General features: G+C 46.3%; 1 protein-coding gene across 1 annotated transcript in view; it reads right to left on the minus strand.

Moving 5' to 3' along the window:
- Positions 1–17,238, minus strand: part of LOC115319907 (myelin regulatory factor-like protein) — a 151,200-nt gene extending 133,962 nt beyond the window's left edge. Inside the window, exon 1 of the mRNA XM_029979936.3 lies at positions 17,012–17,238. Within this exon, the coding sequence (XP_029835796.1) occupies positions 17,012–17,054 (43 nt within the window). The 5' untranslated portion in view covers positions 17,055–17,238. The remainder of the gene's footprint in view (positions 1–17,011) is intronic.
- Between the last annotated feature and the right edge of the window lie 1,059 nt (positions 17,239–18,297).

An 18,297-nucleotide genomic window follows, 5' to 3' on the forward strand; every position in this document is an offset into this window, starting at 1 on the left:
GAATATGAAGGCGACAAAAATCCAATTTGATCGAACGCGCAGGTGGAAGTCAGAAGTATATCGTAGCATTATCGGCTCCCAGACAAAAAACACTCTAAAATATGTTTTAAAAAAAATCCCTCCCCCCCCCCTTTTTTTAAAAAAACATATTTTAGAGTATTTTTTTAGAGTGTGAGGCGGACGTTAAATTTGGGGTCTCTGAAGGAAAGACAATCCCGTTAGCGCCCTCCGATCCCCTCCTAAGCTGCAAAGGGAGTGGCGTCGGGACAAGCCAAGTGGAGAGAATATGGGAAAGTACGAAGCGAGGAAAAGGGGAAAGCGCGAAGTGTACGTCGGCCTTTGGGGGAAACAAAATTATTCAGATTGCCTTCAGCTGTTCTTTTAAAACACGGGCATAATAGTCGTTAAAAGGACTGCCAAGGAAGACGTAGGAAGTTTGGTTTTGTTTTCCCAAGTTTGAAATAAGTGTTCCTTTTAAGGGGAAAATGCGATTTGAAAGTCTTAGACATTAAGATAAACAGACTCTCTACATCTTTTTCTACTAATCACCGAGGAGTGAATCTACACAACAACCACTCGGCCGTGACGACTGATATTTCTAGGACCTTTCTTCAGCGACAGAAAGCACGCGCGTCGTCCGGTGCGCCACGCGTGCAAACAGGTGTATACAGCAGGCGCGCGAAGGTAACTTTCCCGCACGAGCCCAGACATTGCGGCGAAAGAACCTTTCCGAGCTGCGAGCTCCTCCAACCGTCCCCTAGGAGTCTATGGATTTGAGCCCGCGCTTGGCCGTACGTCTGAGCATGCGCAGTGCCGACAGCAGCACCACCGCGCTCGCGTGACGTGAGAGAGTTGAGTTGGTCTGTGGACGTTTGCAAGTAATCCCTCTGAGCGCCGCCATCTTGCTGCTGGTGCGGGTCCCAGGGTTTCCAGACCGGCTCCCAAACAACGCGTTTTTTATCCACGGTGGCCAGGCTAGCTATCGAAGCGCGGCTGTCTGTACATTTTGAACGGTGGTTCGAATTGAATAGCGCCGCGTCATTCTTAGCCTCGCACAGTGCTAGGCAAACCCAGGCCATACCGCCCGCTCTCTTTGCGTCGTCGAAACTGCGGTTTGACGCTGCGTTGTTCGACTCCAGGCAGTAGTCACATGGACCAAATTTCTTCCTCTTCGCGTCCCGGTCTCCGTCCGTTGCCACGGCAGACCCGTCCACCCACATTCCATCATTAGGGTTCGTTGATGCGATACTGCTGTATTGCTATTCAAACGATTCAAAGGGTATTTCCGCGTATTCCTCATTGCCTCCGAGTTTTCTGATAATTTGCTAAATACACCGGCAAGCATTACTGAAACAGTAACCCAAATACTGGGCCAAAGAATCTCTTTTTCTCGCGAAGTTATTGAATTTACCATTCCTCACCGTGTTTTTCAAAGTAAACGTCTCTACGGGCAACATTAGAAAAATGACGTTAGCGGAAGAGGTTCGCTCTTTGAACTGTAGACCACAGTGCTGTAGACTTTGTTCCCAACTGATTACAAGCAGCTTCGGGGTGTCAAATGAATGAGTTGGAAGCTCGCTCCAGCACCCGCGCAGCAGCACGAAACAAATGCTCGGCATAGTCCATCCGAAAAGATCGTCTGCTAAAGACGCCGGCTCTCGGCGCCGTACGCTCGTACGTTGGCGGCGTTCGTTGCGCCATCTCTTGTCTCCCGTGCGAAACGGCGCCGTGTTGTTTGAAGACCGGTGGCGTCGCTGCGTTTCGATAGGAGCTAAGCCTTTTTCTTTCTTTAGTTTTTCCTCAGGTAAGTTCGTTCGCTCCTTGCAAATTTTACAAAAAAAAAAAAAAAAAAAAAAGCACCATCTGTGGGCAACGCTGCACAAAGCCGTAGCGCAATAGGTTAAGTTATCGAATTTTGCGGTCAATTTAAAGAGCCTGGCCTCTCCTTGAATCACCCTGTAGATAGTTGGAATAGGCAAAGAAATCGTCGGGGTACAGCAATGTCTTGTATACTAGGTAGAGGTAAGCTGTTTGAAAGTAAAAACACTAACTGGCCGGACGCTCATCACGCGTCACAGTGTTTCTTTTTTATTTTTTTCGGTTTACACACACTACCGAACTTGGCATTCGCAACCGGTGATAAGTAGCCGGGATCACACCTCGTGGCGTCACAAAAAATACCATAAAAAAGTACCAAACTTTTTTTTTTTTTTTTTGCGTTTTCGGGTTAGGGGTTAGACACCAGGTTAGGTTTCGAGACCTACGCTCCGAAGGCGAGGCGTGGGGTGCCGATAAACACCGGGTCTGCTAAAACTCTCCGTACGAATACACGTATCTCCGGGCAGTTTTTGTTCTTTCAGTTTAGTAAATCTAGTACGGATACTCACTGAGAAACGTAAAAAAGAGAGAGAGAGCGGGGCAAAAGAGGGAGCACTTTCGCGGCCGACGGGGGCGTCGTGACAAGCACCACCTGTGGAGCCCACATGTCATTTCTCCCGTTACGACTCCGACAAACCTAGCCGTCCTGACGCGCGCCCCGACCACGTGACGGCGACGGCATCGAGTTGCCGGACGTTCCACTTTTGCGCCAAGGCCTCGGGCGCGTCAAGCGTACGCGCGTCCTGGCCATCACCTGAAGAGTCCGACGTTAGAGCTACTGAATGAAGTTATACACGCTTAAAGCAGGGGCCTCCAAAGCCCGGCCCGCGAAGGTCTTCCCACCGGCCCGTGGCTGACTGCGGTCCTTCCAATAAAGCCCGGCCCGCAGGCCCGCTGCTACCGGTACAAAAATAAACGCGTGCCGACCGCGTAAATGAAGATAAAATTGTTTATCGTAAGGCTTGTCCTCTTGTCATACTATTCATTGAAAGTTGTCATCCCCAACACCGTCATTCTTAGCCCCCTTGTCCCCTGTTTTATATCTGCGTAACGTGCGTATGATAAAACTCTTTCACTCTCCAGGGGCCCTAATCTACACGACGCGACCGAAAGAACGGGACGTTGCCGCCTGCTGCGATTGGTCAGCGGTGCTGAGCTGACCAATCGCAGCAGGCGGCGATGTGAAAGTATCGATTATTGTGAAAATATTGCATATTGTCAGAATCAGTTATATTAGTCTCATTAGTATTCTGGCCTTTTGGAACATTCTAAAGTTCACATTTCCTGGTCTATATGCCGGGTGAGTTTGCAGGGTCCCAATTATTATGTAATGTCATAATTATAGCTAAATAGTGTACTTCAATACAAGGTAGATGTGTTTAGACATCTTTTATTCTTCTTACTTAATTTGTACTCTTGCTTTCAACTTTGTATATTTTTTCTCAATAATAATTACTTACTTATTTACAAACCTCGAGACGGAAAAAAAAAAAAAAAATACCCTGCTCCGGTGCCCGGCCCCATAGCCAGAAAGCCCAGAAAGTTTCGAAACCATGGCTGGGAGCGTCGGCACCCTAATCCCCGATTTCCATGTGGGTGCTGACATTTTGCTGTTTCGGCCAGAGCGATCGTTACGATTCCAAAATACGACTTCCTGAGCTTTAGACATTCGGTTTCGGGAAGCTCGGGGGATGGCGTTTTGTTCTTTTGCGGACTCTTCTAACTATGTCGCGAACCTACCGAGGTTCGAATTCGACCAAGTTCGACAAGTGTTCGATTGAAGTTAAACTTTTGTGCGCATGCGCAAAAGTTCTAAAATGAGTTGCCACCCTGCCTGGCGGAGGGAAGGTGCTGCGATTAGTTCGTTGTATCGCTTCACTGGTGCGCATTGCTAAGTAACGAAAGCATTAAAAGTACGTATTGATGCTTTTATATCGCGTAAACATTGGTAATCATTTTATGAAATTTTTAAAAGTAATACATAATAATTAAAAGTAATAAAATTTATAAAAGTAGCTTATGAAATTTAAATTACTTTCTACACTTTTTTCTCCTTCCAAGTTTAGAAATGTTCGTTTAGAAGCCGGGCAACATTGCCCGTAAGTCGAACTTCGTCGAACTTTGTAAAAACGGTCAAGGGTTCGCTGTCGCAGGCGAACCTCGAGGTTGGACAGAAGTTCGCGACATCCCTGGATCTAATACTCCCGAAGGACGGAAAAGCGTTTCTTGCGATTTCAGATAAAGCTTCAGGTAAATGGAGACAATGATGTTAATCACCAAAATGGCTAAAGCGTCGTTACTCTGAAGAGTTAAAAAAAAAAGGGGGGGGGGGGGGTACAACAATTTTAAGATGAAAAGAATTCGCATCTCGTAATTTTTACGTTGTTTATCGTGTCCCGGAGGATAGAGAAAACATCTCTTTCACTAAAAAATGTCGCGATTTCGCTGCATAATCTCAAAGCAAAAGTCGAGCTTTTTCCCCCACCTGCAGCCGCGAGTGGCAGCCGAAGGAACTACGGCGACAAGCTTACGTGACCTCGCTGGGTTCTAAGCTGCAGCATAGCGTCCACTAATGTCAGCAGAGAGAGAAAGATGAAGCGTCCTCCGAGAGAGCACACGGGAACCCACACGGCACCCCGAATTACGTCACTAGGAGGGGGGCCAGGTGTGAACCTGAAGACTGAGATTCCAGGATAGGAATGCCAGAAATACAAATATTCAACCTTTTTTTTTCACCAATAAGGGCACGCAGGCGAAATCGGTTTTCTGTTCTTTACTTCACAAGTGTCAGAGGGCAACTTCCTTAAATTTTTGACCAAAGTCCGAAAATCCCCCCCCCCCCCCCCACCCCCCCCCCCCCCCCCTTTTAAGGCCGTTCACGCACTCACAAGTGAGTAGGACCGACTGAGACAAAACCCGGAGGTCTATCCAGGATTTCAGCTTTGGTGGTGGTAATAATTGGGGAGGGGAGGGGGGAGAAGGGGGAAGTGGTGTTTTTTTGTTTTTGTTTTTTTTTTTTTTGGGGGGGGGGGGGGGGGGCGGGGAGGTTGTTGCAATGTTTTGTTGCTGTGTGTGTGTGTGGGGGGGGGGGGGGGTAGGTGGGAGGGGGTTGTTATTATTCTACGGCACTAATAGATGTAGTCTGAATAATTGAAAACTTTGTTCAATAAACTCAACTAAAGTCTAAATATCAAGAGTTTGTTGCTGCTGAGAGGATGAAAAAATTATATGGTTACTTATATTTATTAAACCTTTTGAAAACGTATCCAGTGGTTAATTTCGTCGTGACAATATTTTTGGATCTAGTGATATATATATATATATATATGTATATACCTTTACAATACCTATAAACACAGTAAGGGCCTAAATATGTTAGGGGGAGCTGCGTTACTCTTGGCGGGCCACAAATTAATCAAGCCTCATATCAATATTTTTAGCATGGCGAAACATTAAAGTTACAATGGTGATGATTTTTTAAAATTATTTTTTCTACAGTTAGCCACAGAAAGTCTAGAGGATTGCAACAGTGTATTTAAAAACAATGTTTTATATAGAGTTTTTATAAGTTGTCCGTGATCGCCATGCATCGTAGTCCACTACACCAAATGTTCCCCTTCTCCCAAAGCCCCTCTGTCATGGTTCTTTTGACTTGACTTTGTTGTGGTACTGCACAAAAAATAGATCTCGCAATGGTCGCGTGCAGATATACAGAACATTAAAAGCATCTTGATGCAACCCAGGTGCAAAGAAAAAGAAACATTTACAAAGCACGACGTGGTCCTTTTTTTTTTTTTTTTTTTTTGCCCAGCAATCATAAGCTCTGTTGATGAACTGACAGTATACTTGTCCGCCTCCTCATCTGTGGCGTCTCTAATGTTCGGAATGTTGGGGCTTTCCACGGAAACTTTCATTAGGGCATCTACATGGACTGAGTCAGACGAGACCTTTCTTAGGTAAGGATCCTGTTCATGGCTGAGAACGTCCTCTCTACACCATGCAGTTCCAACAGGAAGAAGCAAGATCTTCTTTGCTGCAGCAGACAGGGCAGGAAACATGAGTTTCCTCTCGACATTGCACGCAAGTGCCAGCATTTCTTTCTGCGAAGCCATGTCGCTGGAATACCTTGGATAGATCATCTCATATTCGCTGATCATGTCCTTTTGCACGTCGCGCAGATCTCTGATACTTTTCTGAAATCTGGACTTATCTCTCTCGATAAGAAAATTTCGCAAAAACTTTCCAAATGTAGAAACTCGCGAGAAAACCTTTTCTGCATGTTGTTTAAAACTTTTTCTTCGTACGATAAAGCTAGTCTTTGGGGGGTCTTTCCCGCTGGCCTCGTCGTCATCCTCCATTCGCACTTCATTTCTTCGTGCTTTTTGCACGAGTTCTTCTGCCTACAACTTAAGACTTTCCATACTGACATCTCCAATGGATGACATGACTGCTCGCATTAGCGTCGTACGTGGCTTCTGTGAGATTCCCCGTCGAAGTCTGTAAGCACTTGCTCAAAGGAGCAAGTGGGGCTAGAAGGGTCGTGAAAAAAAGGCAATGATAAAAACTGTTTTTGTTTTTTTGTTTCTTTTGAAGAGGACGAGGAGTCCCCCAGCGCCAGAAGAATGGTCTCCAGCGTCGGAGTAGATCGGACAGGAAGACGAAGTAGAGCTCCTATATCCCGAGGACGCCGTGAGAATGTTTTCGCTCTCTATACCTTTTATGTGTACACTTACGGCTAAGTAGAGAAACGAAAGTGTTACTAATCAAGCGAAAAACGATAACTTAAGTTAAACGGTTGAGCCCACGCAACTAAAGTAAGAAGCCAACACGCTGGTCAAAAACTCTACATCCTTACAGGGAAAAGTTAATAAAACTTAGAGGACACTGCGAAATGGGGAGCGGAAAAAGGTCGGCGAGGCGAAATCCGCGACGTTTCAAAAGAGCCGCGTACCAAAATGCCTGATACCGGAACGATTGTGTACCGAAACAACCCCGTACCGAAAAGTGCGTCACAAATCGTCCGGTACCGAACTGTCGGGTACCGAAACGTCCCCGAAAACTCAGGAGGGGTATTACGGTAAGTGCCGTTCGGCCGGGACTCGTGTTGAACCAGCGAGAACACGAGTCTCAGTCTCACGCTGACCTGCAGCCCTCGTACCCGATAATCCAGAGACGAGACTTGGTTAAACGAGTTCGGCTCCTCGCGGATCAGATCCCAGAAACATACTTACTAATGCAACGTATAATAAAACCTCGAGTATTACAATTACCTCGGGTTCCAGGTTACGTTGCCTCTGTGTATTACACAGCCAGCTGTCTAACGGCCTGGTACCGGCTTACTCGCATCACCAGTTCGGAAACTGTGGATAAGGGACGGAGAAACGGGCCTCTCGCTCGAAAGAACTGTTTATTTATATTCGGGGGCAACTTTCTGTGGCAGTGGAGTCAAAGGTATGGACGCGCCTGCCCTCACTCTCATATTGAGCAGTGATTAAAGCTAAGGGCGCTTTCCTCCTCTCCTCGGATATGCCACAGAAAGTGATTTTGGTTCTTTTGTGGTTACGTTCGTTTGTTTCTAGCTCTTCTCGGCCCCTCGGGTTTCTGTTTTAAGCTTTCCACCTGGAAACCCGAAGGCCGTACCCTCGGAGGGCCCGGAAACCGAGAGTCGCGGTGCCTGTGTTAGCATTTTGCTCTCCGTGTTTGACAGGGGTATCTGTCGGCTCGAGGGTCGATGCGCTTTATGGCGGTGTAAAATTGACTAAGCGGAAGATTTGGTTTTCGCTCCCTGCGAGCATTTCTCCCGCTTTTTGGTCAGGCTCAAGGCTTCTTTGTTTGCGGTTCGGTCAACTCGGGGCTCGGCAATTGTTCGCCGCGAAGACGTTGTCGCCGAACTTCCGTCTTTTCTCTTTTTTTTCCTGGGAGGATTCGCTAAAATGAATTGTCCGGCGAAAACCGTAAGTTCTTAGGAATTGTTATGCTGGTAACACCAAGAATGCCTACATATACATGTCTATCACATTCATTTTTTTTTTTTTTTTTAGGTTGCCCCCATATTTGTAAAACTTATCATAAGCGTAGGTACGAAACTACACACCTGATTTCGTTAGACTCAGTGGCTGATACCCATAGCAACCGCGTGGCGTGTGGCGTCACATAACGCAAAGGATCGTCGGATGGTAAGGATCGTAGGCGTGACTGCCTTGTATTTTGTTTCTTATCGTATACGGTCTGTTAGGCTGAACCACGTTGAAATACATACCTTGTAATGCGGTATGCGATACATTACATACCGTGTAATGTGCGCGAGAAACTGCGTCCTTTGCCGGGATATTATATGAAAATCAACATGAGCTCCGGAGAAACCATGCAAGAGTTCATCGCACTGAGTGATCACTCCTAATAGTATGATTTTATCAACATTCTTATCCTGGCCACCGTTTAGACACAACTTTCCAGCGGTCTTAAAGCTTGCCTAAAAGGGTTACCGAGGAGCAGGGGACCACTGTTGTGATTATTCGGCGTGATCTCCGTCACAGCCGATATCGGGGTTTGCAAATACTTCAGTTCCAATCAGTATATAATTTGGGCGGGAGATATTTGTTCACGTGAGGAAGAGCTTGCAGTTGTTTTTGTGCAGTAGGAAGGGCAACATTTTTGTGTTTATTTTCTTTTGCTATTGACGGGCGTGTACAGGGAAGCATACGTCTCGTTTTTTTTGTAGCAGTAGTATTCATTCGCGCTCGTGAGCGCATGCGTCACAGAAAGGCGTGTAGCCCGTACACAAAGTGCCCCTGAGCCTCGACTTGATGTGACAAAGAGCAAGCTGCTGGCAAACCAAACACCTTTCGGGCTTACACTAGCCAAATATCGATTATGCTGCACCAGCACTGAAATGTTTTCTTAAAGCGGAGCCCACAGAGGCAGGATCCAACTGGCGAAATACGTATATATTTGACTGACCTGCAAGCAGTGCATTCGGTCGCTACGTGATGCCACACCAAATGTGCCAATGGAAACCGAATTCGCCGCACTCCTCACCGCCAGGAACGCTTCGAGTTTTCAAAAGGTTCACACATCTCTGCCCTCTCGCTACCCTCGATTTCAGATTGTGGCTCTTTTCTCACGTTGTTTCGTTGGACCTTCGAAATGGCCACATAAATTGGCTTCTCAACTTGTTCCGCTATGATTTACTACTGAGATGCCCGAAGGTGCTGGGCTCGTTATTAGAAAGTACGAAGACGTTACTCCCCTGGTGTAAAAAGGGAAAAAAAAAAATAAAATCCAAGGCCGTCTGAGCGTCACATGACCTTAGAGAGGGGGCACAGCGACGTGGCCCGTAATACGCAGAAAGCGTATCACGGGCCACGTCCACAGGGCGGGATTGGCCGTCCGCTGCGTTCGGACGTATAAGATGAAACGGAGTTTAGGACGTCTTGCCATCTGGAACTGGTCACTATCACTTTTATTGATGAAGCCCAACAAACAATATGGCACCAAAAAACAAGCATCTACAAAAAGCATTTGATCGTCGAAGATCTTCAACAGTTGAATGAGAATTCGGAAATGATTAGCCTACTCGACCTGCTTCGACATGACGATCGAAGTTAGATCCCTTCTGCGCCATGAGGAGCCAAGACGCAGCAGAGCAGGGAATCGGTAGGTAAAAGAGCGGGCTGTTTAGGAGCACGTACATCAAGCGCGCCACCAGGAAAGGATTAGTGCCTTGTCACACTTTGCAGTTTCGAGATCGGACAGGATAGCATCCTCGATGTTGCAAAACTTGAAGACTTTATAAGAAGCCTCCCAAAAGCCTCGGAGTGGCAGTTAGCATTTGACTACACAGAAACGTTGGCTTTGTGCGTAGTAGAAGCTATTAACAAAACCTCCGCTTCCACCCTGCTGGGGTTTTTAGGAGATCTGGCTAGCGTCTCGCGACACTTTATTTGCATAGCGCTCGCGAAACGTTTGCCGCCGAAGCTGCCAGAGAACGTTTTCTCGCACACCTTAATAAAGCAAAAATAAATAAGCATCGAAAAAAAAAAAAGCGACAGGAAAATTTAGGGAAGCTTCGTCACACCAATATTTTAGAGCGCCGAAGAGTCTTCGCTCGCCACTCCGTTACTAGGCGAGGCAAGAGAGCGAAATAATGCATCGTCCGCCCTTTGATCTATTCAAAACACCGATCATCAATATCATCATGGTCGCACAGACGCACACTTCGGTGAGTGCGAATCGATCAGGAGCGTCTGGCAACGCCCACGGCCCAGGAACGGATTTTGTACCCGGCCACTCAACGAGCGGCGCGAGTCTTTAACCCCTCCCTCTCGAAACCGCGGAAACAGACGGGCCGTCGAGTCGGGCTTTCCCGCAGGGCTCGCGTGTCGGGCGGAGAAGCACTACGCCTGACGTCCAATAAAAACCCCGCGTGGGCGTGGCCCCGCCTACACCAGGCTCAGATTCGGATACGCGGGCCACGCATTCGATCGCGAAGGAAGCTAGGGAAACCGATTTCGACCGAAACTTTCTACGAACAATGGTACAAACAGCTTTGAAAAAAGCCTACTGCCGTGCTATGCAGCACGCGTTGATGTAATCGTCTCGAGGCGTATTGCGACGAGGTGCGTCGGCAGTTTTAAAGCACTTCGCGGAAATGTATAAATGCACTGGATTTTTTTTTAGAGAGAGCATAGATTTTAATTAATAATCGCCTCCTTGGCGCTGCCATCCGTGTACTGGGCTGTGACACGCGTTCTGGGCGTGCGCAGTAGCCCTCTTCCACGAAATATAAAGACTCCGAGCATACGTCAAGAGCCCAGTGACTCGGCATTTTTCGCCCGGGTGATAAGCGAAACAAGCGCACATCTTCGCACGGCCGCCATCTACATGCGGCACCAATGCTTGGCCGCATTAAAAAGAAGATAGTATTTTTACTGCCTTTAAAAACGCAAGAAGAGCAATAGAATTCAACAGATCTGTGGAGATAAGCATGATTGATACCCTATATACGCGTGTAATGGCCGCACCCCTAACCTTAAACAAAAAGCCGAAAAAAATAATTTAAAAATTACTTGTGATACAGGCTGCACCTACGATTTTAGAATCGTAGGTGCGGCCATTTTTTTTTTTTTTCAAGTACTGCCGGCAGATGGCGCCCACCCGGCAGCGGCAGCCAACCACATTGAGGCACTCTATCCTGTCTGTTTGTGCCTCTCCCTTTATCTCGAACAATCTCGAACCAGACGCAGTGCATCTCTTTGTGTTTGCGAGTACCCCCGCTTTCCCGCTGTCACCCACTGCACTGCAGGCTTCTGGATGGGGAAGTACACGAGTTAACTCAAAGTTATTGCCTTTGCTCAAGACAACAGCAAAAGAGCAGCCGGGCGAAAGTTCGGTGTCGACGACGCCGAGACGCCGGACGCCGAGACAAGTTCCGAAGATTAGTGATCTATACTACGGACGAGTGAAAAGGACTTTGCACGCCTGTCTATGCCCATAAATGTTGTCTTGTTCTACCAAGGCGTGTGGTTCATTTAATAAAGGCAAGTAGTGAAACTTTTTGGAAAAAAAATGATTTCCAAAAATTAAAATAGCGCAAGGACACGGACAAGAACAAGAAGGCAGACGAACAAGACGCTGTCTTACAACTAAAGTTTATTCGTGCTAACATCAAGTATAAATACTGTAACGTCATAACAAACAAGCAATTTTTAATCAGGAAATACCAACAGCCCAAACTTCTCGATTTCCAAAAAAACTTTTTCATTTTTCTCCGTGTAATGGCCACACTCCTAGTAATCGCCCGAAATCATAAAAAAAATACCTGCGGTCATTACACGCGTGTATAGACGCTTTACACACGCGCCAAATCACAGGCGCCATTGCTGACCTTCTCTTGTCTTACCGAGATGCCGAGCAACTGAAACGGTAGTTGACGATCCTCTACAAAGGCCGATGCTTTAGAAAAGGACACAGTTGAATCTAATGTGGCAATAACCTGGCCTGCTATGGTAATGATGAAGTGAAATATACGCAATAAGAGGAAACAAAAACTGAAGGTCAGTTATGGCGGCGCCCATGCACAGCTGCTGCAAAGCGTCTATACGGTCAGTGCGATTGCATTCACAGCGTCAAAGACGCTCGTATTAGCGAGGAACGCTTTCTGTATACGACGATGCTTCATATGGCGATCTTGGTGTGACCGGTTCAAAACGACCCTTTCGAAGCTTAAAAGAAAACCTGAATGTACCAAAATGAAGATTGCCATGGCAACTGAGACCGATCAGTAAATCGCGATGGTTTGATCGTCTGCATGTTAAATATGTTCAGGGAACGCAATGGCGCGCATACCTTCCCAGGACCTAGTGTCCTTCGCTTTTGTGACGAGGTCGTTTAAAGAAGGTGGCGCTGCTGTTGGCACGACGCATGCGCAGACGCTTCCCCTCACATGAATCCGTGTGCGGAGCGCAAGTTCGTCCGCTTCTTGCACTGGGGTAGGAATGATCTTAGAATGCCAAAATCTTATTGGCTGATTGAAAAAAAAACAAAAAAAACAGTGGGTGGATTTTAAGACATCTAGCATTGAGGTCTACCCACTATCCTTCCAATCACAGCCAATCAGAACTCGGCGCCGTTCTGACGTCACCGGAACTCCTGCGCAAGAAGCAGACGAATTTGCGCTCCCCATACGTCGGACTTTTCCTCTTTTGGTCCAGTTTGTTTTTTAGCGTTCGGTGGTAGAGTTTTAGAGGACTGATTTGCTTCTTTTCTACTTAGCCGCAGGGTTAAAAGAACCCTAACATGAGTGCCCTCCTCCTCCCCCTCCCCCTTTTTTTCTTTTCTTCTAAGTTTTAGACGTAACCTTTTTAAATCTGCGCACGCGCACCTTTCACTTAAAAAAGAAAAAAAAAAGAAAAAAGAAATGCAACAGAAAGTTGTATTTGAGGTTACAGATGCACTGTTCTAACAAAACGCTACATCTTTTTTTTTTTTTTATTGTATTAATATTTTGCATTGCAATGGCGTATCCAGAACTACAGGTGTACAAGAATAAAGCGAAGGTCACGTCGAGCACTTCATCACTTCCACACGGTTCCGGGTTGTTGCAACGGCCGCCTCACGCGAGTTTGAACAAGTCGTCTTCGATGCAAGTTAAGCATCGAAAACGCTCCGAGGAGGATCCAATAGGCTCACAGCGCCGTCGTCGGCACGGTCAAGGCTGCAACTGCAGTCAAGGCGAGCCACTTGGCACAACGGGCCAGAAACAAAACAAAAAAGATACAACGAGAAAACGCTCCTCGATCAAGAATCGTCGGGAGTGTAGTCGAGAGGTAATCGGCTAGACACATCGCACTGCCAGCAGGACCAGCAGCAACACGCGGCCACTAAGCTATGTCTCAGAGCAGCGACAATCCTTGGTGCTTGAAAAACATGGTTGCCAGTTGACTGAAGCTGTACCTGAAATCGGAGGAAACGGTTTTCCGTCCTCCAGCAATGTCAAAACAGTCCGCGAGAGAGAAAAAACGCTATCGCTCGAGCTTTCTGACAATACCTAAAGTTCAAGAAGTCGCATTTTCAAATCGTAGCTCTCGCCAACATGCGCCCGCTCTGTACTGTCACCAAGATGGCGGCGCCCACGAGAAAATGGAGGGAACGGAGCGTCCACGCTCTAGCTTATTAGAGGCTTTATACTCGTGTTCACCTCAAGAAAAAAATGAAGTTTTGCGCATTGTCCATACGCCGCGCGAAGCAGTTCTTACAAAATGTGGTGGTCAGAGGAAGAAGCGGTGCTTTTGTCGTTTGAAACGCGTGCGTCTTGATAAGATGAGATATACTGTATACAGAGTGCTTCGTAATAAGCTTAACAGATTTGTTAAAAAAAAAAAAATAGAGCCGGAAATGTTGCATTAACGCGGTTTGTGAAGGTGAGTTATATTTACACGGACAAGGGGACACAATATAGGGTTACTAATCCAATAATTGACTAAAGTTTGTCAATTAACTTTTTTGATTTGTGAGAATAGACATACGGTACCAATTAGAAACTTGCAGAGCGCCATCGAAAGCCACCAAATCAATATTTTCAGCCCGTGGGAAGTGCAGTAATCCGCTAAAATGAACACTCGTGCTACAGGCACAAGGCTGTAGGGCTATGATAAGAGACGGAAAAAACGCGCCGGTATACCTTGTACGTGCTGCACCAGTGGTAACTTTAGCGCACTGCTGCGCTCAAAGTCTTTCTAAAAGTTACCGATGTAGTTGTTTTCGATGACGCTCAGCAAGTTTCTAATTGGAAGCCTACGTCTATTTTCATTAATTAAAAGTTGATTAAATTTTTTAATTAATTAGCCGACTCATCGTGCCGATTGGCCCCCTATATCATGTTCCTCTGGCCGTATAACTCACATGCATAAACCTCATAAATGTAGCTTTTAATCTAAAATGCACTAACATATATCTTAATTCATTCTCTACATAAACGTGGAAATTCGTAAAGATTCGCAAAGTGCCGCACTTTTTTTTAAATATTTTCCTCGAGGTAAAAACGAGTATAGGGTGTTTTCACTGACATACTATCGTTCACCATTTTGTTGTTATAAGCTGTCTGGCGTGTGCCGAAGGCCAGCATTCCAAGGATTCGCATGATATGCGTAGTGCACAGAAGCTTACAAGTCTCACCACGCTGACATCTCTTGAATAGGTTCCGATGTAGTAATCCTTCAAATCAATAATTATGTTTGAAAAAAACAACCTAACAACAAAATGGCCGCTTCCACGGGCATTCGTGGCTACGTTGAGTTGCGCTGTAACTTGCTTATGTATAATAAAATCTAAAAACAAATATTGTAAAATAAACAACTACAATTTGCGCTTCATAAAAAAAAAATACAAAAAAAAAAAACTGGGCGGCGGTTATTTAGCAAAAATAATAATGTAACGCGGTGGGATGGGCGCGTTGTAAACGTGGAGAGAGAAACGATTTCGGAATCGGCAAGGTAAAAATGGCCGTCGAAGCAGCGTTCAGAAAGGGTTCTTCGGCTTGTTCGTAGTTGGAATCTTGGTTTCGTTAAACAAAACAAATGAAATAACAAAATATCTCCCGAACTTGCGGTTTGCACCACCTCTCATTGCAGCAATGGCGCCAAAACCTGTATTCTGTTTTCCATCGAAAAATATAACTTCAGCGCCAAAAGCGTGCCTGATTTGGCTAGAAACCACATGAAAGCCTTCTTCTATTATTATTTTTTAATAAGAAAATTAAAAAAAAAAAGGGAGGGGGGGGGGGGGAGTGTTGTTAAAACGAGGGTTTGCTTCGAAATTATTCCACGTTTCACATCGGAATGATCACACCCGTGTTTTCGATCACACCTGCGACTCTTCCCTGGAAGTAAAAATGACGCACATATTTCGCGCGAAGAAAATTATGTTAAAAACTCGTCCTTGATTAACGCTATCTCTCTATATAGTTTTAGCACATGTATCAGCTGGGACCGCATGCCATAACCGCGCATTTTATTACGTATTTTCAGAGGCGTCGCCAAGGAGTTGCAACAGATCGCCTTTAACTACGCAAAAGCTTGTAAAAAAAATATATATATATACATTTTTTGACAGCATACGCTTGCTCGACTCTTCCGTGGTGTTGCCATACGTATAATTGCAAAATGAAAAAAAAAAAAAAAAAAGTGATATTGGACATGCACGAAAAGAAAGAGTGGCGAATGCGAAGCGGAACAATAAAGTGCAATCTGTCTGCTTAGTCTTAGTTACAAAATCCAATCACTAAAATAGCATATAGGGTGTTTTCACTGACGTCATTTCGTCCACCATCTTGTTGTCATAAGCTGTCTGGCGCGTGGCAAAGGCGACTGTAATCCCGAAGATTCACAGGACGCCCTCAAAGCGGTAGTGCACAAATAGATTGTAAGTTTTATCGTTGATTTTTTTTTCTTGTGATCAATAAATATTTTTTCTCTCACTCTCTCTAACAACAAAATGGTGAATTGACGTCAGGTGAAAGCGCTCTTTAGACGAACAGTACGCAACATTGCGCCTTAACGTCCTAGTCTGTCAGATATATAATAGTAAAAGTAGATTGAAGTTCCCAATGAAAAAATATACATCTCGAGGCTCCTTCTTGGTGAATCACGGGGTAACAAAACGGCTAAATAAGTGCCCACGAGGTTACCGCGGTATCGGAAACAGGCTGGTCACGCAACCTCCTCACAGAATGTATTTACGACCCTAGCCATTTCATGACGTCAAAAACCGGTGGTGGCACCGCATAATTGCCCGAAGTCAACCTTAATTCTAATGTTTTCTCAGGCAAAACCCTATATCAGGTGACAAACGCCGTGTTGCTACTCGACGCCGTTGCCAAAAGCTACAAGGGAAACGAACTTTCGGAGGACATCGTGTAATCGCACCGTAGCAGACGAAAACACGAATGGACGAGAGGCCAGTTCTGGTCATGATGCAGCGTGTGCAACGGTCGTTTTATGCCGCAAAGTGTCGCTTGTTTCACGAGCGCGTACGAAACGCCTCAACACTATCCGACGTAACGAGGCATTATTTTTCCGGCGGGACGGTCGGGGCAGCGCGGCGTCCCACCGGTCGGTCGGGCCAGGCCGGTCGCTGGGGAAGCGCGGCCTCTGGAATGTGAATGACCGTGAAATTCGGCAGAGCCGCCGCTAGGCCTAACCACCTTCGCTGGTCTCGGCTGGCTCGACGCAAAACAAGTGCGGCCGCGCTTCTGGTCGAACCGGTGCGGGCAACCGGGCTGCCTCGCAAAAACCTCAACCCCGCGGCCAGATTTAAAAGGATCCAGCTGGTCTGGGACCACGGGTTGTTTTTGAGCCGGGTTGTAGCCAAAGGGGAGATCGTAGTTAGATCACGAGGTGGGAGATAAAAGAAACTCAATAAATATGTGGCGAAGAAGCAGCAACAGTTTTAAACAAATTCACAAGAAGGAAATAAGAGACCCCCTCTCTCTCAACCCCCCCCTCCCCCCGGAAATCGAGAGGCAATAACAGCATGCAACAGGTAGGTAGGTGGTGAGAGAAGGGAGGGAGGTAGCGGAGAGGAGGCGGTCCTGCGGGAGGGGAAAGGGCACGGCTGGCAAAGCAAGCGAACTTACCCAAGACCGCCTGGAGCGCTTGGTCTTCGCCGACGACATCCATGGTTTCTTCTCGGGCGCCGACGCCGCCAAAACACACGGCACCAGCGGCGAACCAGCGTCCGATCAGGAACCCACCATCTTGGCTTTCACGGCACCCGATTCCAAGTGTTTCACACCGCCGACGACCGTGGAAAGCGTCCCGAACGCGGCGGCACCATGTTCACTGTCACTTGCGCTCCCCGAGACATGGGGGCAAGTCACGTGATCACTCTCGCTCCTCTACCTCCTTTCCCATCCACCCTTTCTCCCCTCTCTTTCCCTCCTTCATTGCTTCCTTCTCGCTCACTTCGAAAGGCTCTTCAATTCCAACAGGCAAAGAAAAATAAAGGGGGCGGCTTTCTGAACGTGTCGTTTCAGCTGTCCCGCGAGCAACGCTGAGTACAAGAAAAAAAACAAGATAAAATAAAAAAGTTTCGTGTTTGCTTGTCTGTCACGGATTAAGAACTCGTAGATCAGTTGCCAGCATAGGCGCCCGGGGGGATATTGTTTCAATCCACAGCAGCAACGTACTTGCGCAGCAAGCTTAAACTCGGATATGGCTAATGCACTCTGTTAGATCACTACATCAGGAGGACTGCCAGCTTTGAGCACCAAGTTTTGCTGCCTGAACGGTCGCATGCGGCGGAATTCTCAATATATCAGGCTTCAGTTGTTTATGGAGAATTTATAAAATATAAATTCATAATTAATGCACGCGCACATTTTCTATGGTGTGGATTGCGATGTTAAGCCTACTTTTAATCAAAGTAAAAAATAAACTCATTGAGGAAAGTTTTTTTTTTAACAAAAAGCATAAAAAATGCGATTTTACTGCACACTTGCATGTCTATTGCACAAAAAAGAAAAAAAAAAGCAACGCTATACGTAGACGTTGAAGGTGGAAGAAATAAAAACAGCGCCAAGCGACAATGGGCAAGTATAGAAACACGACGCATATCGAGCGTTATGTATCTACCTGCGCGCGCTTATCCTTTTTATAACACAGCTCTGGTTAGGATCAGAGACACTGCGTCCCTCCAGCTTTGGTTGGGATTAGAGCCACTGTGAGGGTAGCATTCAGTCGATCAAAAAATAATCGCGCTCGAAATACAAGAAGAGAAGCAAATGCGTAATGCTCTCATTGTTTACATAACGCACAACCTCGAGGATTTGAGCGTCCTTGACATGACCCAAATAAAATGCTCGAGACGAGTAAGATAAACCAGCTCGAGAGACGACTTTTTGTTCCCTTTCCAGGGGCGCTT

This window comes from Ixodes scapularis, unplaced genomic scaffold (assembly GCF_016920785.2).
Source record: "Ixodes scapularis isolate PalLabHiFi unplaced genomic scaffold, ASM1692078v2 PGA_scaffold49__6_contigs__length_1374808, whole genome shotgun sequence".
Classification (NCBI taxonomy): domain Eukaryota; kingdom Metazoa; phylum Arthropoda; class Arachnida; order Ixodida; family Ixodidae; genus Ixodes; species Ixodes scapularis.